The following is a 25,446-nucleotide window of genomic DNA, read 5'->3' on the forward strand; positions in this document are numbered from 1 at the left end:
TATTTTTATATGAATATACAATGAAATCATGTTTCTATTCAACATAAAAGTAAGACAAAAAAAAAGTATTTCCGTGAGGTTTAGAGAAATAGGAGGACAAGAGTATCTTTTTGTCCGTTTATTTAAAAATAACAGGTGGGAATAGCAAAGCTTGAGGTAAGAATAGTGATTTTTGTTCTTGTTTAGTGGAATGATTTCTGATTGGAGTTTGAGGCCCATCCCATATGGACTCATGTATTGCAAGCTTCAAAATAAGTAATTTTTTGTTTGGTCAGCAAAAATAAACGTACCTCATTGCTATAAGTTTATAAAGTGTCATGATGTAAGGTTAAAAAATAAAAAATAAATGTTTATTATGAAAATAATATAAGAACATAAAAAATACAAATAATATAATTTTATATATTTTAATAATTTTTTAGTATTTTTTTAACTAATATGGATACTAATTATTATTTGTTTTTATCTAAAATAAGTTTATAACATGATAAATTGATAATGCTACTGATCCTAGAAACTAGAAAGATACAGGTCCTGTTTACAGAATTTATAATCAGTTTATTTGATTTTTTTGACAGACAGTTCATTTGAACTTAACGTTATAAGTGTATGGGAGTTTATACACAAAAATATTGTATGACAAATCCATATAATATTTTTAGCTTATTTATATAAGTTTTCCAAAATAGATTATAAGAATAGCTTATATAGAACTTGTGGAAAAACTCACATTCAAATCTAACAAATATAGAATATATGTACTTTTTATTCTGCCGTTTAGGGTCAAGTTTATTTTTAAAAAAATAATTTTAAAAGTGATTTTTAAAAAACTTAAAAAATGTCTATTATAATTTATGACCATGGTAGTATTTATAAAAAAATGATCATTAATCTTCCTCAGACACCTCTCTTGCATGTTCTTAATTTCAACGAGTTTCAAGCATTAATTAGGTTTAGCTTAATCATCTGTTATTTAAATTGAGCTCTAGCATATTTTGGATTTGAGCTTTACCAATGGCTGATGACTCTTCTAAAGTAATTGAAAATGCTTCTTTGAATCAACACAACTAGAAAGCCCTCCTCAGATTGAGCCCATAAGACTGCCCTCAGTCGAGGAAATCCGTGATCAAGACATCTGAAACAATTTGCAGTGCGCAGTGTCGTCAGTGGAGTCATGGCTATGTCATTTAGCCTCACTTCTTTTTTTCTCCTGATACATTTTAACACATATTTCACCTCTGCTTAATGATGCAGATGTCATATGAGCCTAGTTTTACTTAATAGTTAGTATTGTATTGTTTGACAATGTAGAGCCTATGAATGTTCTTTCCACAAATACCTTTTAGTTGCTTGGTAATGATGTAACGAAAAATTAACAATTAACAGCTAACATATTTGTCGATATAAAAAAAGTATGATGGACAACTATAAGATAGGGTTTTTAAGATCATGCATAATTTGACTCACCATCCTTACTGCTGAAACTTTATCATGTTTGTGAGACAAGTACATTAATATTCCCACTATGATTTAGGGACCGTTTCATTCAGCCCATTTAGTACCTTTTTAAGCACGTGTACTTTACCTTCAACACATTCAAACCCAGGGGTACCTCCGTATCAAATATGTCATTGAATGAACTTAAGCTTCTTTTTTCCCCCCAAGATTTTGACAGATGTTGCCAGTTGAGATGAATATTGTAAAAAGTGTGTTTCTTGGGATTCATGTGATGTTTTTTTTAGGTGGCGGGCTTGGCATCTTCATGGGTTTATTTCTTGGAGCACTGGACAAACCACTGATGCAAGAGGAAATGACTGGCAGACAGCAACTTATATATCAAGCAAAGCAGATGGGGCGAAGGCGTTGGAGTTCGGCCAAAGCATTTGCTGTTATGGGTTGCATATTCTCAGCTGCTGAGTCTGTTGTTGAGAAGGTCTATTGGATTTGATCATTTGAGGAATGAAAATATATATTTACATTAAGTATGTAAGGTTCATTTTTCTTCTTACCATCTGGGTCCTTGTTAGCAAAACATGACATGACAAATACTGTTGTTGCTGCATGTGCAAGTGGAGGTGCAATATCAGCAAAAGTAACTCTTTTTCTTTTATTTTCTGTTATTTTTATCATATTTTTCTTTCTTTCATATTTAAAAAATGACAGGCATACATCGCCTTTCAAGGCATGTATAAGATAAACTTAAAAACCTTATACTCAGAACTATGATACTGTAAGATTCTACTTTGCTTTTGTATGTTTGATTTTTTTGGGTTTCTCCAAAAAAAAAAAAAGAGATGAACTTGGAGAAGTGGTTCATCTTTTGTAGATATTAAAAAAACAAAAATTTAGTTGCTTATTATTTTCCGTACTCGAAGGAATGTGCTTATGCTCATCTCTGAGGAGTGAGGAGTATGATGCTTTTCAAATGTTGCTAGTTATTTCGTTAATTAAATAGTATCTGCATAGAAAAGTTCCCAATATATATAATTCATAGCTTGATACAATTTACTCATTAAGTTTATATATATATATATATACTTTTCCCCTTATTCTATGGTCGATCTCTGGCTATAATACAAATGAACTTTGCTACAAACTTCTATCCTATAAAAAAAATCAACAAAGAAAAGAAACTAAAATTAATAAATAAAAGAGTAGTGGAATCAGTCAAACATTTAAAACAAGAAATCCTACAGGCCACCATACATTGTTGCGATGCGATGCGATGCTATGCCACCATGGTAGTGGAGAAGAGGATGAAACCAGAAGAGTTTCAACCACGTCCAAATTTTTATACTGGATTTATTTTTTGTCTAGATTATAGGTATTCTTACAAAGCTCTCCCTCTAAGTATTTATACCAAATTTATTAGTTTACCTTAAGAAAGTTAGCAATACTATTGTCTGATACATGTTGAAACTTAAAATGCTTCCAACCATCTTTTTTTTAATTGGAAAAGCATGGAATTAGTAGCTTTAGATTCAGCGGACATTTTGAGGAGAATAGCATTTACTTCAACCAAAAAAGAAAATTAACAAATATTATTTGGTTTATCATTGCAAATGAACATTGGTAGCAAAAGGACTTTTATAAAAACATCTACACTCTTCCTTTTGCATTTTTAGTTGCATGGTAATTAAACCAAACATGCTCTAAGTAAATGCAGTGTTCTTTAAAAAGAAAAAATCCGATTAGGTGTATAAACAGAAATTTTCCTCAATAAAAAAAGGTGTATAGACATAAAACAAAACACACCCTAAAAGTTACGAAATATCGAGTAGACCCAAAAGTTAGCACGACTCAAAGCATTTTTATTATAATTCTCATTAATTCATATTGAAACTAGGATGTTCCTATATATCCAGATCAAATACATCTTAACATACAGATATGAACAAATCTAATTTAAGAAATCCAATCACGTCTCACTTTTTTCTTAATTACAAATTGACACTTTCATGAAAAAAATTAACAATCAAGAGAGAAAACGTAATTACTTCAAAAAATTTAAAATTCTTTTTGACAAAGCTTGGAATTGACTAAGGAAAGCAAATCTAGGAAATGGAGAACCTTCTCTTTCTGGGCTTGGTCAAGTCCACAGGGGCATCGTCGATGTGTGACGTGTCCTTAGACCCATTCTTGAACGGGTTCAACTTGCTCAGTTTCTTGGACATGGACGAGAAGAACGTGGGCTTTTTAGTGGGCCCAATATTCTCCCTCCCAGACGACGACGTTCCGTGAACATTCTTCTGCAAATCGGAAATGAACATTTTCATCTTCATCAGCTCCGACCGCAGCTCCTCGTTCTCCCTCACCAAGGACACGTCAGCTTGCAGCTGTTTTTTCTCCGCCGCCGCCACCACAGCTTGCTTGTCCGCCGCCGTACCGCTCCTTATTTGTAGTTGGTCGTAGTACAGCGCGTGAAGCACGATCTGTAGCGGCAAACGCTTGTTCTTCGACGCGTGCACACGCGCCTCGTAGGACAGTTTTAACGTGTCCAATACACTGCACACTTTCTCCTTCTCTATCTCGTCCAGGTTCGGGTGCACCTGCAACGTTGTAAAGTTAGTTAATTACTTCACTAGTTAGTTAGTTTTAGGTCAAGTTAAATTATTCATTATACACTTCTCATTTTAAATTTTACTTCTTAAGTATAGTACCTCTTTCAATTTTCAGTTTTTACACAGCTTTTTATGTGAATTTATCACAGGTAGAAAATTATTGTACCAATTTTACATCACCATGTATTCTTATTTGGGTGCTAGTGGTGATATCAAATTAAAGTTTATTTTTAAACATGGGTTTGAAGTAAAATTTGATACTAGAACTTAAATTAGAAAAAAATATATAGAACTAAGCAAATAGTTTAGAATAAACCATGGATCTGACAAAAAAAGAGAATAAACCATGAATTTCATTTTTAAAACATTACTCACTCTTTTAAATAGTTCTTAAAAATAAAAATATATATAAGTGAAATTTTAAATACTAAAATCGTGCTAAACAATTTCTCAATATTAAAAAAATCCTTCTAATTAGTTTCTAAATATTAATAAAATGTATTGATGTAAGGACTAAACTGATACTCTTGAGACTATTTATATATTGTAATTATTTCAAGAATTACATAGGAGTGATATTTTCTTAATAAATTATACTCATATTTCCTCATTTTTTTCCAAATTTTATTGCACATAACATCTTTTATTTTTTTTCATCCTACAAAAAATTCATTAATTATTTAACTCATATTACACCCAAATTCCATTTTACTAAACACCGTTTAATAAAAAATAAACACATACTAATCACATGACTTTAAATGAAAATTTATGTCTAAAATATTCTTATCTTTCTTTTAACTCCATAAAAAAATATGATATTATTTTTAACCTAAAAATATTTTAACATTTTTCTTTTTTTTTTCTTTTTTTTCCTCTAAATTGAACGTACACATGTGTTAATACTTTTTATTCTTTTTCTTTTTTAGTTTAATTTTTGTGAGTATATTGAGTTGTTTGATTGGTGGGTTATTGGACCTGTTCCTAATCATTTCTATTGTTAATTTTGTTATTAAATATTTAACAATAATGAAGAGTTATGCTAACAACAATGATGTAAAAGTCAACTATTTTATTATCTTAAAAAAAAAAAATCTATTCAAATGCTTAATTGTTAATTTGTTATTAGACATTTAATAAACATGTTAAAATAATTTAATTTGCTTGCATATTTTGACGTGGTGATAAAAGTAATATAAAAAAAATATGGGATGTAATTTGAGAAAAATATGCTATATAGATCGTTAATCCAGTTTAGGAACCTGATTATGCTAATTCTGTACCTTGAGGTAGATATCGACGGCGCGGTATAGATCGTCGTCGGATTTTCTCGCGCCTTTGGGAATGAGGATGGCGATGCCGTTGAATTTCGAGATGGAGAGTTCGGCGTACGCGGCGATCTCAGCGAGGTACGAGTCGACGGTTTTGGCCACGCGCTGCATCGCGGCGGAGAAGTCCTCGTTGAAGTTGACGCCGGCGTTGAACACCGTCGTGCCCTTCTCCCTCTCCACAAAACCGGAGATAATTCTCCTCACGCTGTCCAGATCCAAGAGCCTCTCGCCGTCGTAGGAGAACGTGAGCACGAGGAGGTCGTCGACGGTCACGTGCTCGAGAATCTCCGTCACGCGCTTCTCCAGCTCGCGCTTGCACGCGCTCGACGCGCGGAGGTAGATCGCACACCGCAAGAGGCAGCAGAGGAAGTTGATCGGAAACGCGGCTTTCTCCGTCGGAAAGAGAGGAACGATAGCCTGCAGAAGCTCGCGCTGTTCGCTTCTTTTCGACTCCGAATCGGAGTCTCCGGATTCCGGTGACCGGATTCCTCTTCCGCCGCCGGAGTGATCCCTGACGAGCTCCCTCAGCGCGCGTTCGGTGTACGTAATCAAAGCTCCGGCGACGGTTAGGTACTTCGCGCCACGCTGCTTCATCGCGGCGATCACCTTCGCGAAGGAATCCACGTCGAGCACGGCGAGCTCTTCCGTCCACCAGTTCGGCGGCGACTGGCTCGGAAAATTCGCCTCGTTGCAAGCCTTGCAGCTGATGACCTCAACGCAGCGGTCAACGACGTTGACCTCGGCGGCGAAGGGGAGAATCTTTTGGCAGGATTTGAGAACCGCGACGGCGCTGTGGAGCGTGGAGAGGCCGACCTGAGAGAGAAAATCCTCCGTCCTTCCGGCGAGGTTTCCGTCGCAATACTCGTCGGTCATCTGGAGGAACACAGCGGCGCAGTGCAGCGCCGCCACGTTGTGAACCGTGATCTCGAAGTTAACGCCGTAACAGAACTTCGCCGCTTTCTCAAAAGCTTCTGATCCTCCAGGTATGTCGGAAATCTCTATTCTTGTTAGGTCACTCTCCTCTGATTCCATTATCACTTTTCTGACGTAGTTACTCTTCGCCGCCAGAATAAACTGTAATAACATATTCCATACTTAATTAAATTTTAACACACAAAATCATGCACAAAGAATAATCACGATCAATCACGAACCACGAACCACGAATATACGAACAAGTTATCAACAAAATATACAACAATATATGTTGGTACCTTGTGGAGAGAAAAATTGGTTTGTCCAACTGCAACAATAACATCGGTGGGGATTTCTGGGGAGAAAACCCTGCAATAACAATTGATACATGAAATTGATTCTTATAAGAACTATAGCATAAACACATTTGATTAACTGATTCATGAAGTTGTGCAATGGAGAAGAATGGAATAATTGATTAAGCTTGAGATTGAAAATGAAGGAGTGGTGTGGGTGTTTACCATTGCCCGGTTCTCTCCATGGCAAGGGAGAATCTGGTGGGGTTGGGGGTTGCCATGAGCTGATGTAGTTGGTTTTTTCGTGGTCTGAATTGGATTAGGGGTTTGAGAGTAACAGCATGTTATTATATGGTGTTCTTAGCTGTTGTTATAAGGGGATTTTTGATCCCTGTTATGATTGTTATCTTGTCATGAGTTGAGTTTGTGACTGTGGTCCATGTCTGTCATGTTTTCTTTTTCCTCACTTGTTGTTATCTTATTTATCCTTCCATTAAAGTGATTCCTTTTTGAGCTGAGAGTGTCATACTTACCATAAATCTTTAGGACAGTTCATATTTTTTTTTTATTCGAAAAGGGAGTAAGACTGTTAATAGATATGAAGAGAAAAAACAAAAGTGAGCATGCATGTGATCAAATAGTTAATTTGACAAGATAAGGGAAAAAAGTAAATTATGAAGGTGCTATAAAAATGGGTAACATATGATTTTTGCCCCATCAAAATATTTTACAACATTAATTTTAGTTTCTATATAAAAATTTAATACTTTTACTCCTTATTTACTTAAAGTAATTTTAGTTCTTCATCATGGACTAAAAGCATATGTTTTTACCTTCTAAATGAATAAAAGAAATAAAAATATATTAAATCTTTATAAGGACTATAATTAACATTAAAAAAATATTTAGAGAAACTAAAACACACTTTATCCTATAAAAATTTATTATATAGGATAATGGTGTCTTTAATTTTCCAATTTTAGAAAACATTATTTGGTGATTCAGATAATAATTATAATCTTAAATAATTTCTACGCAACATCTAATTACGTATTATTAATTCTTCTTCATAATTGTAACTTGGATAGATGTCACATAAAAGATTAAAATCATTAACACAAAATAGTGTAAGATTATCTAATAATTTTTCAGTATGTATTTTAGTTAACGGTCACAGTCAGGGACACAATATTCAGCAATAAGTCCGATGCTAGGTGCAGCTTGTGAGAAGTAACCATTTGCCGTTTTGAACTCAACGCATGTTCATACTTCATAGGCTATGGACCGCAAAGCCGAACCATACGGTTAATCCGCTAGCTAGCTGCTTCCATGCAAGTGGGAAGTTTGAAATTGACATTTAACAACGACAGTTTTTTTGGTAGCTACTCAAAATTTTTGTTCTGCTCTTTGACTGAGGTTATCTTACTTTCTTACCTGTTTCCATTTTCTTCAATCTGCATTAATTTTCCGTTTTTAAACTTACAGAAATTGATTCTTTAAAGTTTAGGTTTAATTCCGGCGTGTAGCTTTTCTTCACATAATTTTGCATATGGGAGCTTGGAAATTAAATGATACAGTTTGTTCAATACTGCTTGCCTAAATTAGAGTACACACGGGCTGGTTTACTAGTTATTACTGATTCAAAAAAGATAAATGAATGTTTTTTTATTAACAAATAAAACAAAGAAAAACATTAGGGAATTCCATTGTTGAAGCTTCAAATAAAAACGCTATTGATTGCCGAAAGTTGGTGGTTGTCAATATAGGCACACACACACAAGAAAGGAAAAAAAGACGAAAAGAAAAAACCCTTGCATACATATTATTTCGGGGAGTCATTTCATTCATTAAGTCCTTGCGACAACATTATCTATTTTCGTTTTACCATCTCCATCTTGTTAGATTTTGTCTTTAATACTCTGTTATTATGCTTCGTTATTTCACCTCCTCAATAATGAGCTAATAACTGATATGATTTTGAGGTTAAGCTTTAAACTAATCATTGAGGGAGCAAATAATAACAAAACATGAGTTCACTTTAATCATGTGCCATCGGTTTATGGACTCGCACGTAATGTAACACGTCTTAAGATAATGCCCACCTCATCATGAATTTAAAACATTGAGTGTGACAAAATGTTCCTCTCGTTAATTATCCTAGCTCGATGAAGTATCAAAAGTGATAAAAAGAAAATATGTAAACCAAAAGCAATTAAATGTAGGCCAGCAGTCTGGAGCTTGATGTTATATGTTCAAATTTAATGTCAGGAAAAGAAAATTCATACCAATTCTTGAGCACCATATAAAACTCAAAGCTAAAAACAACAACGCAGTAGAGAGATCTAGCTTAATTTGCAAGGAAACTTAGAAAGAAGATATATATTCAGAAAATATTATTTTAAAATATAAACAAAAAAAAATGAAAAAATTATATTTATATTTCCTTTAAACTTAATTTTTGGTCGATCATATATATACCTATTAGTTATTAGTTCTATAATACATTCTGGCTACTAGCTACTTAAAATTACCATACAAGATTTTGGAATTTTATCAAATTACTATATATGTGCATGCATGTATATATAATATGTGATCTTCCTATACTTACAAAAATATAGTATATATAGAATTAAAAGTTGTAAATTTAAGTGATTAGGAGCAATATACGTACAAAATTATATATATATATATATATATATATATATATATATATATATATATATATATATATATATATATATTCCTTATATCAGTAAATCTAAAGATCTTATAAAAAAATTATAAAATCAAAATATTAATAGATCGTTTAAAACAATTGAATCTAATTAGAATTAGTTTTAAATATACCAACATGAATTAATCATATAATTACTCCATCCACTTTCTCTCTCTTTATTAATTTTTTAAATTATCATATCATTAATAAAATTTATCATTTTCTCTTTTCTTTTTATCTCTCTTTTTCTAAAGGATGTGAACACTTTAATTTAAACCTAACATGAGATTAGGGATCCATTCGTTTTATTGTTTTAAATCGTTCTATTGATTAAGGATCCATTAATTAGTTTTAAACCTAACTATATATAGTTAAATTTTTAAATCATTCTAAGTGATTATACTATGCACATTAAAATCAATTCAACCCTAAGTTTAACATTTAGAAAATTCAAGACACAATTAAAAAATAATAATGAAGCATTCGGTGGAAGATGGCGATGGGACGTGAAGTGCATGGGATGGGAGCTAGGAATTGAAACGGGAACATGCAAATGCATGTATCAGGTTGAATTGTGAACGCAACAAATTGTTTGTTGAGTTAGGGCAGCGTGTCTCCGCCACTCAATCAAACGAGTGGCTGTGATGCTTCAATATCGACAGCATCTCTGATACTAGGATACAGATCCGCCACGTCATCCTTTCACTCCACCTTGTCTCCGTGGGTCTCCACCATCTTTCTTATCCATTATTAATTATTATCATATTTATACACCGTTTTTCTTATATGATTTTTAGAGATGTGATTGGATGAAATTCTTCCTGACACTCTCTTATTGGATGGTAATTATTAAAAACTATCAATTTTGGAGTAGTAATATTCATTAAAATTGATGATGTTTTATAAATTTTAATAAATCACAAAGTATAGAATAGATAGTGTTATTAGTATTTCTCATACATAATAATTTAATTTAAAAAATATTTTTTATATACTATTATTTAATCACAAAATATTATATATATATATATATATATATATAAATTTATTAAATTTTATAATAATTATCTTATAACTATCTTAAAAATTATAATAACTATGATTTTTGATTGATTGTGTATACTACGTACCAATATATATGATTATTACCGATTCATAAATAATTTATAATAGTACAATATTATTTTTTTGTGTTTCTTCTCAAAAAAGTAAAGAGAAAAGTTAAAGGTGGAATGAGCGTGTTTTTTTCAAGAAAAAAAACTCAAATTGTTCTCATTATATATATATATATATATATATATATATATTCAGTTACTACACAACTAAATAATAGTAAAAAAGTATTTTTTTCTTTCATTTTTTCCTATACTAAAAACCATTTTGTTATTTTTTTTCATTTTCCTTTTCACTTTCTATCTTAAACTAAATATACTTTGTCCGTATTGAATTAGTTTTTTTAGGATATATTTTTCAATTTCTAACATAGTTTCTCTTATTTTGAAGGAGTAAAAAACAGTAAAGAGAGAAAAAAGTGGCTAAAACGAAAAATCAAGTGCGATTGATTTTGACATACAAGCAAAACTCCAAAATAACATTAATTACAATTGAAAAAAAAGCAACTACAACCAAAACACATATAAGAGATTGGACGTGACTTTGTATATTGTCTATTTTACACACATGTATATATATATATATATATATATACTACTAATATATTATATATGTGACTAGTAAGAATATGGTGATAGTAACAATGACGATAATGTCAATAATAATTATGATAGTGATAGTTTCAATGATTATGACGATAATAATAGTAATGACAACCATGATGATCATCAATGTTATATTTGTTGTTTTCGTCAGTCATAATGATAGGGGTAACAATGATGATAATCAAATATATGATAATAATCATTGTGGTCATAATTAATGATGATAACAATAACAATTATGACACCAATAAAGATTATGATGATAGCAGTGAACTAGTGGTCATCACCATCATTATGACCATTTTTCTTGCCACAATCACCGTTCTCGTTGTCACATGGGTTAATTACGTACTTAAAGAAAAGTCATGATATTTTAGATCATAATAATTTAGATCTTTTCCATAGATTTCATTTTTTTTAGTGAATCTTTGGAGATTTAATGGTGGATGTGAGGGTTTTATGTTAGGATAGTTAATGCTCTCACAAACAAAATTATTCACACCCACAAAGATCGTGAGAACACAACAAATATTACATCGTATAAAAAATAATAAAAAACACAAGAATTTAGGCACCTCTTGCCTATGTCCATGAAACCGTCTCAAAAATATTTTACTATCACAAAAATAATTATAAGATTGTAATTCACCCAAACTGTGTATTATTCTACAAATCCGAGTAACTCACTCAATGATTACAAGAAATAATAACACTCTCACATAAAGATACTTTGCTTCACAATATCTCTTCAAACACACTCTCTCTCCATGCGATTTTTCTTCACTAAATCTCTTCTCTATTTATAGTGAAAATTGTCATCAACTATAATAAATAAGTTCTTTTAAAAGTTGAAACAAAAATAACTTTCAATGCATTCATTTAACTAAGGTTCATCTAGTAAAATACAATATTTCACTTTGCATTTAAGCTACCTAAACCTTAGTGATAAAAATTAATTCCTAATATACATGCACTTTATCTTTTGACTTGAAACTCTACATTTTAATACATTCTTAAATAAGTTTTTTATATAAATTATCTATTTTAATTTGACTGTAATTATTAAATGTTTTCACCTCTCACAATTAGACACTTTCCTTGCATTAAAAAAAAAAGTTTGACCAACCTGAAAAGTCTACCACTTGCATTGTCATGATTTGATTGTGTTCAAATAGGTGTGAAATGAGAATTTTTTATTATTATTTAGTGAGAATCCACACTTCTTTCTCTTTACTTTAATTTAAATATTTATTCTCTATTTGATATTTGATTTTTTTTCATTCTTTTCCACTGAACCATATTCACTTATAGGGTTGGGTTTAGGCAACAATTTAGAATATTGAATTGAATAAAGGTTTTTCTTAGCCCTGATGGATGTAACCTGCAACCCACATAAGCTAACCCGCCTTGCATTGGGTTGGTGGTCAACAACATGCCCTCAAAGATTGTGGCTTAGCAAGGTATGTGTGGTTACTCCCCTTTCTTAAGATCTACAGGATTCATATCCCGTAGATGACTTGGATGCATGGCTTGGTAAGCACATTAATTCTAGAGATAAAAATTGGCATACTACTTTTGGTTTTACCATTCGAGCCATTGAATAAATAAAAATTAACCAAGTGATTGTTAGTCAAGATTGAAACTAGCTAGCTAGTGTTTTAAAAATTGAATTGGTCATCGATCCAATCTAGATACTAGGTAAAAAAAGAACATTTCTTCCGATCCTGCAAAATGATCGAATCCAATTCATAATTGAATTAAACATTTCTATCTAAACCGGCCGGTAAGAAAAGAAAAAGAACATTTATTTGGATGATGATTCATATGACAATTATCTTCCACGATATCACATCATGCATGCCAGCTAAATATATCTCATTAGATATTTTACTTTCAAAGGTAATTCTCCCGGAAAATATCTGTTTGTATGCTTTCATGGCCACAGCCTTCTTTTTGTGTGTTCTCGAAAGGATTATAATAAATTAAACGTATTTTGTCAATGAAATATTCATATACAGTCGTTAAATAAAATTATAAATATTAACAGAATATTCATATTATCATAATTTAGAGATTAAAATAAAAAATATAATTGTATAAAAGATCTAATTTAAAAATAATTTCACTAATGCATATTTTTTTATTCAAGCTAAGAAATATTAAGATTGACAGTTAACTGAAATTACATTTAAAATTTACATTTTTATTTTGACGTGTTTCAATGAATTAATTTATATTGCTTTTGATGAAATTGAATTTTTATGTTATGATGAATTTAATCAAACTATATATTAATATTTTAGAAAACAAAAAATGAATCTAATTTCAATCAATTGAATTTAGATTTTAAACTAAAATAAATATATATAATATATTACGGAAAATTAATTAAATTAGTTGAATTTTTCTCTTAAATTTCATATAATATATCATGGACATGAAAGTGTGGTCAATATTTATCTAAATTCCAACACAGAACCTATCTGAACTGGATATTCTCGTGGATAACAATCTCTTATTGCAATCAGACAACCTTATAAACTCCATATTCATCTTAAGCCACCGACAGACATGCAAAGCAATGAAAGTTACATATGCTATGTATGAATTAAAGCAGAACCCGAAATTTTATATCAAAGAGATTTTAACAAAGTTATGATGTTTATATGTGTTAAGCATGTTGATCGACTTAGGTTTAATTAATTAGTATTATAGTATATGAAAAATATTTTGTTGAAAGTGGCAAAAACTAACTTTGGTGGTGTTTTACATTTATAAGAAATTAAGACTAATTCAATTGTTGGTTGAAAGATATATATTCTTAATGTGTGTGTGTGTCTATATATATATATATAGTGTATGTGCAACGGTTAAGAATGATAAGCCAAGCCTTCCCATAATGAACTCTCATGAATTTTAATGACGTGATGTTGAACTTTAAGTTATGGAGCAATGAGCACTTATGAACATTTGGCCATTTGCTTATGCGTTTAGGGCATTCCTCTTGTCCTATCAGTGTCGAAGGTTTGGAGCCTGATATTGTTTCTTCTTTCTTTGTTCTCTTTTGCTTCCCTCCCTTCTAAGTTTGAAGCCAGGAATAGTTGTTTGTTCTTATACAACGTTGCTTTTGGCAACTAAATTGAGTTCTTAAGTTCTATCATTTTTCTACCGCAAGTTGGACAGAGATTGATAGAATGATAGTACACGTTGGACAGGGATATCTGTGTGGTGCCTCTTATCCAACTAGGCAAAATTTGGCCTGTATTGCTAAACCTTTCCATATCCATCAATTCACCTTATCCTTTCGTTTTTTAGTTTGACCCAAATTTAAATATTTAATATTCTAACTATACATAAAAAGCGCCCCCCTAGACTATCCATAAATCTCAACTATAAATAAGACAAACTATGAAAAATTCAATGAAAAACAATGTCTAGGTGACTTGGCTTCTAATAATCTATGATGCAGATGGATAAAAATGACTTGGACACTTGGCTTCTAATCAAGATTGCACTACTCTTTCTCAATTAACCTTAGCATGGCTTCTTCATGGGTTCCAAAATGTTCCTATGCTTATGTAGAAAGTTTTGCGGAATAACGTTTTCTTATTCTTATTGTACACTAATCTTAATAATTAACTTTTGATTATTTTATTACAAATTATTTTAATGCATAATATTTCTTATTGCAATTGTTTTTCCTTTGTATTGCATTGTAAACCTATATTTTAGGCCATGATTATTGTCAAGATGTCTTTCTATAAAAAAATCACTGAAACATTGGTACCTAACGTAGAAAGTCATTTATTTTTTATTTTTTAAAAAAACTGATATATTCTGCATTGATTCTTACTCGAACTAATGTAAAGCACCTTACAACATCAATGTTTTACAAAATGGATGCTATATAAGTATTTTCTATATTGGTAAAAATCACAATTGATATTAAAAGTTGAAAGACTTACATATTTTGACATACTTTCTGCATCCATTTAAGGTACCATGTTGAAAGTGTTGGATCCTCAACAATGATTCAAAACAAATGTTAGAAATTTTTAATTGATGTTAAATGTCTTTTTTTTTTTGTAGTAATGAGGTTTTGTTTTTTTTTTTAATTTTTTATATTAACTTGACTACAATTGCAAGTAGTACGTTCGTATAAATATTATTTTTGAGACACAATTTTTCAGTGATATAATCAAGAATAGAAATAAGAGTATTTCCACTTCCTTTTGATGACTTTGCTTTTGTATATGGTTAGGAACTTAGTGTACCTCTTGTAGAATATTTTGGAGACCTATTGAAGATCCAGTCACAAATCTTAATTATCATGGTTAAAAAAATAGAGTATCTTTTATACTATTTTTTAATGCACTTGTTTTGCCTATCCAAAAAAAAAAAAAAGAATAGAAATAAGTGTATTATATGTACATAATTCCTCCAATGCAAAATGGTAAAACAAAAGAATAATTTTAATTAGTAACAATTAGAGAAATGATTTTTCAGGTCCTCTTATGATTTGGTAAGTTAACTGCATGGTTCTGCTTTCTCAGGAATCACTGATAGGTACTTTAGGTCCACCTGAACCTCCATGGAGTTAGAGGAAGCTCCATCAGACACTAACATAGTTGTATCAACTATCTTTGGTAATATCAACTGCTCATCAAACATTGCATCCCTGCTGATTAATTTTTTTTTTAGAAACTGAATCCCAAAACTTGAACTACTTCACACCTTTGAAATAACCTACGAAAACACACTTTTTTGACTTTGGATCAAGTTTAGATCTCTCATCACTAGATATATGCACAAAAGTAGGACACCCAAATATTCTCAAATTATTAAAATCAATAGGGTTATCTATCCAAACTTTGCAACTTTTCTATCCAATGATGCTCTTGGTGATTGGCTGAGTAGGTAGTATGCCATATTCACTGCTTCTGCCCAAAAACCTATAGAATGGTAAACTTGCAACCTTAGACACCAGACCTTTTCAGTAAGAGACCTATTCATTCTCTTTGGAATACCATTTTGTTGTGGTGTTTTCCACACTGAGAAATATCTTTGAATGCCATGTTCCTTACAAAATATTTAGAATCGTGAATTTGTGTATTCTGTACCATTATCAGACCTCAAGTACTTGATCTTTCTGCCCGTTTGGTTCTCCACCTCAGCCTTCCAGAACTTGAACTTTTCAAAGATTTTAGATTTCTATTTTATGAAGTACACCCAAACCTTCGAGAAAAATCATCAATTAATGTCACAAAATAATGAGAACCACCCAAAAACAAATCTCTAATAGGATCCCACACATTAGTATGCACATAATCTAGAATCCTCTTGGTGGTATGTTTCACAACATTAAACCACACTCTGTTATTTTTCCCAAGCACACAATACTCACATAAGTCTAACTTTCAACTCTGAACTCCTTTGAAGAGTTCTCGCTTATGAAGCTTCTCCATCCCACGGACACTGAGATGACCCAAATGCATGTGTCACAATTTGGTAGCATCATTATCAGATTCAACAAATGCAACTTGGTGTACAACTATACTTCCTAGTAGCTCGTAAATGTTTCTTAATGTCTATTCTGCTTTCATCACAATCAATGCCCCCTTATACACTCTGAGGTTATTCTGATCTCCATTAGTTCTATTAATGAAACCATTGGCCTGTAAGGTATGAAGTGAGATCAAATTCTTCCGTAACTCAGGGATATGTTGGACATCACACAACGTTCTCACTCCACCATCATCCATAGCAATCAACACCTGTATCATTCCAACAATAGCACACACTTATCGTTACCCATATAGACATTGCCAAAATTGTCTGACATGTATGTGGTGAAACCACTCCCTGTTGGGAGTCATATGGTAAGAACATCTGGAATCAATAATCCATGCATTTGTCAACCAATTGCATGAACTAGAGAGAACATGTCCTTCATTGTAGTAGTCTGAATCGTCAATCTGCCACATTTGCTAAGTGAGATGTCCCTTCACCAGTTTTCTTCACCTCTGGGCAAACCCTCTAGAAATGCCCTCTTCTGGTTGCATTTGTAGCACTCCATTGTTTTCTTGCATTCTCTAGACTTGGACTTCTTCCTTTGCCTACCAACAGAACCCTTGCCTTGTGTCCTTCCATGTTCCTGTTTCCCCTTCACATATAGACCATCGCCTTGCGAACTCCCACTACATTTTGTCTTCATAGAGAGTGAGACATAAGTGCAGCCTATATTGCCGCCAGATTCATTGAGTGAGTCTTTCTTGTACATTGTCACCAAATGTTCATAAGAAGAAAGCAAAGAACACAACATAATAAATGTCTTATACTTGTCCTCAATCTTACATCCAGCCTTGCCTGATCGTTGGTAATCTGATTGAAGGCATTCACATACTGTTGGAGATTCGAACTCTCTTGCATCTTCATCCCATACAGTTTCTGTTTCAGATACAATTTGTTCATCAACGATTTCGACATGTATTGACTCTTCAATTTCTTCCATACCTCCTCGGAGACTTAAACTCCATCACATGATAGAGGACCTCGATCTGCCAAACACAAGCATATGGTTGCTACAACCCTCTATTGCAACTCCTCCCAATCCAAAGCTTCCATATTACTAGTCTTTGATTCGTGCAACGCCTTCAGAAGACCTTATTGTGCCAACAAATCCTTAACTCATCTCTGCCACAGTCTGAAATTTCCAATTTCATCGAACTTCCCCACTTCGAATTTGGCCTTAGAGTTAAGCATCATTTGATACCAATTGTTAGCAATAATAACTGAAATTCTAAAGGGTATGAGAAATCACACACACATACGCAAACATAAGAGATTTAGCGAGGTTCGACAATTGTGCCTATTTCTTATTATAAACAATAGGATTACATGATAATATATAATATTGAGTATATCACGGGCTTTACTTGCACCCCAAACCTCTTCGTAACTCAACAACAAGTGATATTTATGCTTTACTCTATCATTTTGTCTAGCCCATAAAATATGAGCCCAACAAAAATAAATCAGTTTTCTCAAGTATAATTTGTGCTTTACAAGTCAAAATTGCAAAAATTGTGTTACTAAGTTTTTGCTTATATTGCAATTTGATATGTGACTGCTCTGAAGCTATCTTCATGTCCATTTTGTCAACATTTATCAATTTCTGATATTCTGGATGGGTTGACACCTGTTTGATTGCTTCCGAAATTCAAGCATATTTTGATTTGTTTATTCAAATTCTTTAGAAATTCCAAGACCATAATATAATATTGAGGTGCAATGTTTGCTCCAGATTTGTTTTTAAGTTAAAAGAAACTCTAAACAAAACCAGTTAAAAAATGGATTAATGTCACTATGACTAATAAATGAATAAGCTGCTATAGACATCCATATATGGAATATAATATTTTCAAACTGTTTTTAAGTTTGGTCACTTGTACTCATATACTGCTTTATTATTGTTGCAGTGATTTCCCCCTCTCCAAGTTCATGGATAAGCAAAGGGGCACTGGCTGGAATAGTCTTAGGTGCAATTGCATGTGCAGTTACATTATCCGCAACTGGTTCCATTCTTATATTGAGAACACGCCTGAGAGATTATGGTGCACTTTCCAGACAGCGTAATGGTGAGTACCTTATAATGAGTGAACTAGCCTATTATTTTTTCCTCTTTGAAATGTCTTCAGTGCTCTAGCTCTGTCACAATCAGAAATGTAGTTATTCTTGCACATAATCTTATTTTGACTGAATTATGTTCTAAATCTAATTTTCTTTTATCACCATTCAAAATATTCATAATGCTTTCACATTAGCCTTTTGAGACTATTTCTGTTGGCATGGATTATCAAATTCTCAAGAATGCTGCTATAATAAATTGGTTTCTGAAAGAAGTGAATGATATATGTTGAATTTCCTTTGTTTTTAATAGAAAGATACTTTATTAGGAATAAAAGATGGTAATTATAATTATAGTGTAGATAAGATATCCTCAAAAACAGAGAATTACTGTTTCAATAATGAGCATTAAGAACCCTAAGCAAGGCTTTCTAGTCTATCTGCATATCAACAAATAGCAACGAAAAAATTTCCCATAAAGAACCCTGATAGTTGAGCTTTCCACTCAAACCATTACATTGGGTCTTCTAGTTTATTTCCTTTTAGCATTCATAACATTTTCGTTGAAACAACATATTTTGTTGCTTATCTTAGATGAAACAAAATTATCAGTTCAGTGTGAAAATTAAAAACATCACTGAACTGCTCTGTATAGTTAACTGTTCATCCTATAATTGAGTTAGTTAGTAACTTGGTTGGATTTCAGAATAAATATTATTCTTCAAATTTCAACACCCCTCTTTGTCGGGGAGATATAGCCAACAAACATGATGTGAAAAAAGAAATTGTTGTGATATTATTTTTATGTTTTTTTTCATATGTGTTCGTGATGATGGATTGACAAGTGTATTAATTCATTCTAAGTAGTAAAGTTAAAACAAAAATTCGAGTGTTGAATTCATACAGATTTTATTTGTATTTAGGTAGATAAATATTTTATTAATAAAAGAGATTAAAAGAAAATTGATTTGAAAAAGTTACGAGGAAATAGTAATTTAAATTGGTATAAAATTAAATCAAACAAAAGGAGAAATTAAACAAGAATTTAAATTAATTAATTAAAAACAAAAAGGAAAAGAAAAACCAATTAGTATAGAAGTTAAATTCAGAAGATGAGAATATTGAAAATTTAGCCTACCAGAACTACTTCTTGATGTAATGTTAATTCTCTATTTATAATTATTTTAATTTACACCTACATCTACTAGTATACTTTAATTTTGGTTCTCCGCATGAAAGATTCTAATTTATCTATTTTCTCTCCCAAATCCTTTTACATAGCTAAAATATAGTAAATTGCATTAAAAATAGAGATGTATAACATGTTAAACAAATATCAACCTATCCCTAAGGATAACTTTATTTAGATATTCTTTCCTAATTCTATCAAAAAATAACGTTTCCTAACGCTATCACTAAAACTTATCATGAAAATGGGTGATCAAACCAAAAACAATAATATTAAACACAAGAAAAGATAATGTAAATATAATATTCATAAATAGATAGGAAAATAAATTACATCAAGAGTAGTTGGTTATCAAGTTCCCAAAGACAGTTTAGTCTCTCATTGTCATGAAGACTTTACAATTACAAGAGGGCAATATTCAGTACATGGGAAGAAAATAACAAAGGGAATAGAGAAAATGAATGACTCATAATGCTTGTTTCTCCTTCGAAGATCTGTTTGGGAAGTAAGAAGTTCCCTTGACATCTCTTCATCTGTAAAGAATTGTCGATCTGAAAACACAGAGACAAAAGACTGATCTTTGAATAGGAAAAATAGTGGATCCGCGGGGTCCCAAATGAATTGGCTTATTCGAAAAAAGCCATGTTCTTTGGAAGATCTATCTTGTGTCTGGTACTGCATGGTTCCACCTTGCAAGAACTCTGAATCATTCTCTTGAAGCTCATCCTCTTCATCATAAATGATCCGCTTGTTCCGAAATGACCTGGCCCAATAGGGAAATCCCAATTCATTGGGCCTTTCAATACAATAAAATAGAAAACCCCAAGGGCTCCATATTCTAGGAGCCCAAACGATGTGATTGAAAAAATCCTCTAGCCTTTGCCTTCTATAATGAATATATTTTCTTGGAATTTATGTGTTTTTTTTTCTTCTCTCTTCTTCTTTTATATATTAGATTAGCTAAACGGATCTCGAAATTAACCTGTTTTTCTTAATTAGTCTTGCTTTCCTTAATTATCCTATTTTTTTTTTTGCTTTATTTTACTCACTAAACATCATAAATTTATCACTTTTAATATTTTTTGTACAAAAATTAAATAATGTTAATTTAATAATTATTTACTCAAAAAAAATTAGAAGAAAAAAATTATAAATTTCTATATAATTTAACCTCAAAATATATGTTATCAGTTCTTACAAGTTCTACACTAGTACTTCTCTTTTGCAATTTATCATATCGTGACTTGCGTTAAAGGGCATTTCTTTTGGTAGATAAATATCATGAGATTGTTTGTTCCAATGAATAAACATGATGCTACGATGAGAAAATATTTAGTAATTAGTACATCAATGCCAACGCACTGTATTTAACACTATTACAAGTATAATGAACGTTCAACTAGATAGGATAGTGAATATGGTAGATACTAGATAGGATTATAGAACATGGAACTAGCTCTCTTAACAGATATTAGATTTCATCTTAGAGTCAATTGACTTTAATAAAGTTGTCCAATAAATCTATAAATTGTACCTTAAGTATTGAGACTAAGACCTTCCAACAATAGATACCTTTATGCTATCCCAAAGAAGCTGCATTACGATTTCCACCACATGAAATTATAACATTCCAGTTCTTGTCTTTGTCTTATGTTATTTATGTTGTCATTTTTTTTTTTAAAAATATATTGTTACTGCAGTTCAAATATTCATCAATAAGCTCCACAGATAAAACATACACTTCTCGTAAATTTACTTTCTTCTAATTTTTTTTGTTTTCAACTTCAAAATTTTCATCTTTCTATTATATTTAATGTCTTCTTATTCTGTATTTGGAGGTTGGAATGTGAAAAAACATATGGAACTATGAATTTACTGATACTGACCAATAAGCATATCCAATTAGTTGTCAACTTGTCAAAAATGAGCTGATTAAAAAACATCATAAAAAAAGGCTTCTATATTTTTCACAGCATCTAGGATCTTGGTAAAAATTGATGGTGTAAGATCATTTGATTACAATCAAATGGCTTTGGCTTCAAACAATGTTAGCGAGTCTGCTCAAATTGGACAGGGGGGTTATGGGAAGGTTTAAAAGGCCATCTTCCTGATGGCACCGTTGTTGCCATAAAACGTGCAGAGGAGGGTTCGTACTGCAAGGTGAGAGGGAGTTCCTTACAGAAATAGAATTGCTATCAAGGCTACATCATCGCAACCTTGTGTCTCTGATTGGATACTGTGATCAAGAGGGTGAACAGGTAACTTTTGTTTTAAAGTCCAAAAATGTAAACTCAAAAGAATTTGTTATAATTTTCAGTTATCTTTGATTTGTGATTCATTTTCTACGAGACACATTGCCTTGCTGTCTCGTGTTGATTGACTCACTCCACGAAGGACATGATTTATCCTAAAACAGGGTAGGATATTGATTAAAACTGATATAAAAAATACTAGTGATAGTAACACAGTCTGTCTAACAAACTCTCTACTATTAGTTAAAATTTACTAGAAACTATCATTAGTGGAGCTAATTAAATAAGAAGTGGGACCCAAAAATTATGATTTTCCATAAATTTCAGTCAATAATAAAAATTGTTAAAGAAATATGTTGTTAGCATTTCTCTGAAAAATATTTCATTAAAATAAGGATCATAGCTTGGCCTGAATAACTTTAAATAAAAGAAGGAATTCACTGCAGAAAAACACAACTAGGTCTGTTCTTAATGAATCTTGAGGCAATGGTTATTTTGACATATAGTTAAGAAGTAAATTTCTCTGAACTATATAACTAGGAAAGTTAAGTTAATCCAAATTCATATTCTTTTGCTTATTGTCTTGTAATTGTTTTTATTCTATTTCTCCTTTAAATCTAATTGTTTCCTTTTGGACTAGTTTAGTTTTTTCTTTGGGTTTGCAGATGTTGGTCTACGAATATATGTCAAATGGAGCGTTAAGGAATCACCTTTCTGGTATATTTTATGCTCTTATTTTCTTATTTTCCGTGTTGTCTATTAACTAATTGGTCCCCATTGCATTTTTCTGTTGGCCTTTTCATGAAACAACAAATGTTGTTTTTCCGGTATAAGTTTTACTTGCTCTTTCTTGTTCCAATTTGAAGTACAAAGAGACTTGGATATTTTTATTTTTAATAAAAAAGAGAAAAAGGGGTCTGCACTCACAGTGTCAAATAATATTACACTATTATTATTCAATCACAAATTTTCATGTATGGTAAGTTTGTTGACTTTTACAATAATCATCTTAAAAGTCAAATAATGATTATGTAAAATTATTTTACACTGGCAATGCATGACTACAAAAATGTCTTTCTATGCTGTCTGCCTGAACTATGGTGCTTAATGTTTTATGATAGATAACTCAAAAGAACCTCTTAGATCTCCATGAGATTGAAGATTGCTCTAGGATCAGCTAAAGGTCTTTTATATCAACACACAGAAGCTAATCCTCCAATATTCCGCCGAGATGTCAAGGCCAGCAATATATTATTGGACTCTAGATACACAGCAAAAGTAGCTGATTTTGGACCTTCACGACTTGCCCCGGTTCTAGATATTGAAGGAAATGTACCTGGTCATGTATCAACAGTGGTAAAGGGGACCCCGGTATGGTTTTCATAACTGGATTTACTTTTGCTAAAATTGAGCATGTATGCATTCAGGGTAACTTTAGAATTTAGAAATCTTATTAAAGTATGAGACTCCATTCTACAAAATTTAAAAAAGGAAAATGTGGAACGATGCATTAATTCAAGAAGGTCCTCCAATCTCTCCAAACCCTAAACCTTAAACCCCAAAAAAATTCCTTCCACACTAGAAAGGACCTAGACTAGGAAAACATATATATTTTATGTAACCGATTAGTGGTTATGTTCAAGGCTCAATTTTTTTGGCTTAAGTTTTTTGTGACCGGTGGACTTGATCTGAGTTTGATAATCTGTTTTTTCATAATCTATGACATATGTATCCATTGGTTAAGTACAAAAAATACTTAACAAAAACATTTTGCAGCTCTACATCCACCAAACCAGCAGAGTTAATAAAATTTTCTCATATCACTATAACTTCTCTGGTTTGGTTGATGGAAAACCAATAATTTTGAATGTAGAACAATTTCACTAAATCAAAGACTTGAAAGATAAGGTTTCTAGGACTAGATTTTGAGGTTTATGTTCGAGAAGGAAAAGTTTTGTTGGATTGTTTAGAAAGGACAATGTAATATTAGAACTTTATAGGACCCAATGACTTTCATCTTGTTTAGGCTTATCACCAGTCTACTAGTATACTTAGATTTAGTCATCTACTTTTTAGTAGTTCGTATTTTGCACTGTACTGCTAGAGAGAATTTTAAAATAAATTTGATTTATGGACTTCTGAAACCAAAATAGAAAAAATATCTAACTAGTTGATTGGACATTATTTTTATATATTGGTTAGGGTTGATTTTTTCTGTTCATTGATTTAATTCTATATTGTTTGTTCACTGTTTTAAACATGCAGGGTTATCTTGATCCAGAGTACTTCTTAACTTACAAATTGACTGACAAGAGTGATGTTTATAGTCTTGGAGAAAATATTATTAGGCACGCATGGTTTGATTTCTCTTGTTAATAATCTTGATTTGATCAAGCGGTGGCAACAGTTATGTGTAAAACTGTAGTGGAGAGTTCTATTTCTATAACACTGCATTTTTATATTGGTCGGACATTACCCAAATGAAAAAAAAAATTGTCTTTATTTTTGCTGCAACATATTATACTTTACCTGCATATATACAGTCCATGAGTGAGGCTAAGCAGTTATGTCTACCTGTCTGTATTCTCATCCTCATACTTTTAGTTTGGTTGGAAACATTGTTTGCAGCTGTAGTGTTTAACCATTATACTATTAATATAAGGTTTTGATCTAAAGAGCTCTGTGTAAGTATTTAACATAGGTTGAGTTTAATTCGATTATTGAAGGAGAGAGTTATTGAGAGAAGTTGTGTTTACATGCAGGATGCACACTTGATCTCTTATTTATGACTTGATTACAACCAACCAATGCAGTAATCAAGAGGCTAATTATAATGTAAAAGCTAAGCACAGAATAAATAATCAGTAGCTAACTTGTAGCCTGATCAACTTAACATATATAATATATTATACTAAATATTCTAGCATGAACGCTAATATTTAATATTCTAACATCAATAATGTCCAAGTAATTTTGTTTCATTTGTTACATTAATATCCTTAATCATTTCCTATCTCTAATATATGAAAATAAAAGAATACCAAACACTTTAATTTTTTTTTTCATGTTTATGTAGCATACCAATCTGGTGGAATATTTTTGGTTGTTGATAAACATATTGAGTATTATGCTGCTGAATATGTGGAGAAATTTTTGGCTTTAGCCTTAAAGTGTTGGCAAAGATGAACTAGATGAGCGGCCTAAAATAAGATAAAAAGAAGTCTCTTTTCTTTCAGCCCCATTTTTTGTCCTTGCTTATGAATATAACGTAAACAAAGTAATTCTACTTTTTCAATTTCGAATTCTCATTAGGATTAGATAAGACAGAAGTAGGATGAT

At 31.6% G+C, this 25,446-nt stretch overlaps 1 protein-coding gene and 1 pseudogene across 1 annotated transcript; one reads left to right on the forward strand and one right to left on the reverse strand.

Annotated features, from left to right (window-relative positions):
• Positions 1 to 3,290: 3,290 nt before the first annotated feature.
• On the reverse strand, positions 3,291 to 7,309 carry LOC100127361 (root phototropism protein 2-like). Its single transcript, NM_001358756.1, has 4 exons — positions 6,829 to 7,309; positions 6,607 to 6,676; positions 5,345 to 6,466; positions 3,291 to 4,049 (listed from the first exon to the last, which is right to left on the reverse strand). The coding sequence occupies exons 1-4, from the start codon at positions 6,882 to 6,884 to the stop codon at positions 3,555 to 3,557; spliced, it is 1,743 nt and encodes a 580-aa protein (NP_001345685.1). The 5' UTR covers positions 6,885 to 7,309; the 3' UTR covers positions 3,291 to 3,554.
• On the forward strand, positions 6,255 to 24,997 carry LOC102664587 (probable LRR receptor-like serine/threonine-protein kinase At1g06840; annotated as a pseudogene).
• Positions 24,998 to 25,446: the final 449 nt, after the last annotated feature.

This window comes from Glycine max, chromosome 2, assembly GCF_000004515.6.
Source record: "Glycine max cultivar Williams 82 chromosome 2, Glycine_max_v4.0, whole genome shotgun sequence".
NCBI lineage: Eukaryota > Viridiplantae > Streptophyta > Magnoliopsida > Fabales > Fabaceae > Glycine > Glycine max.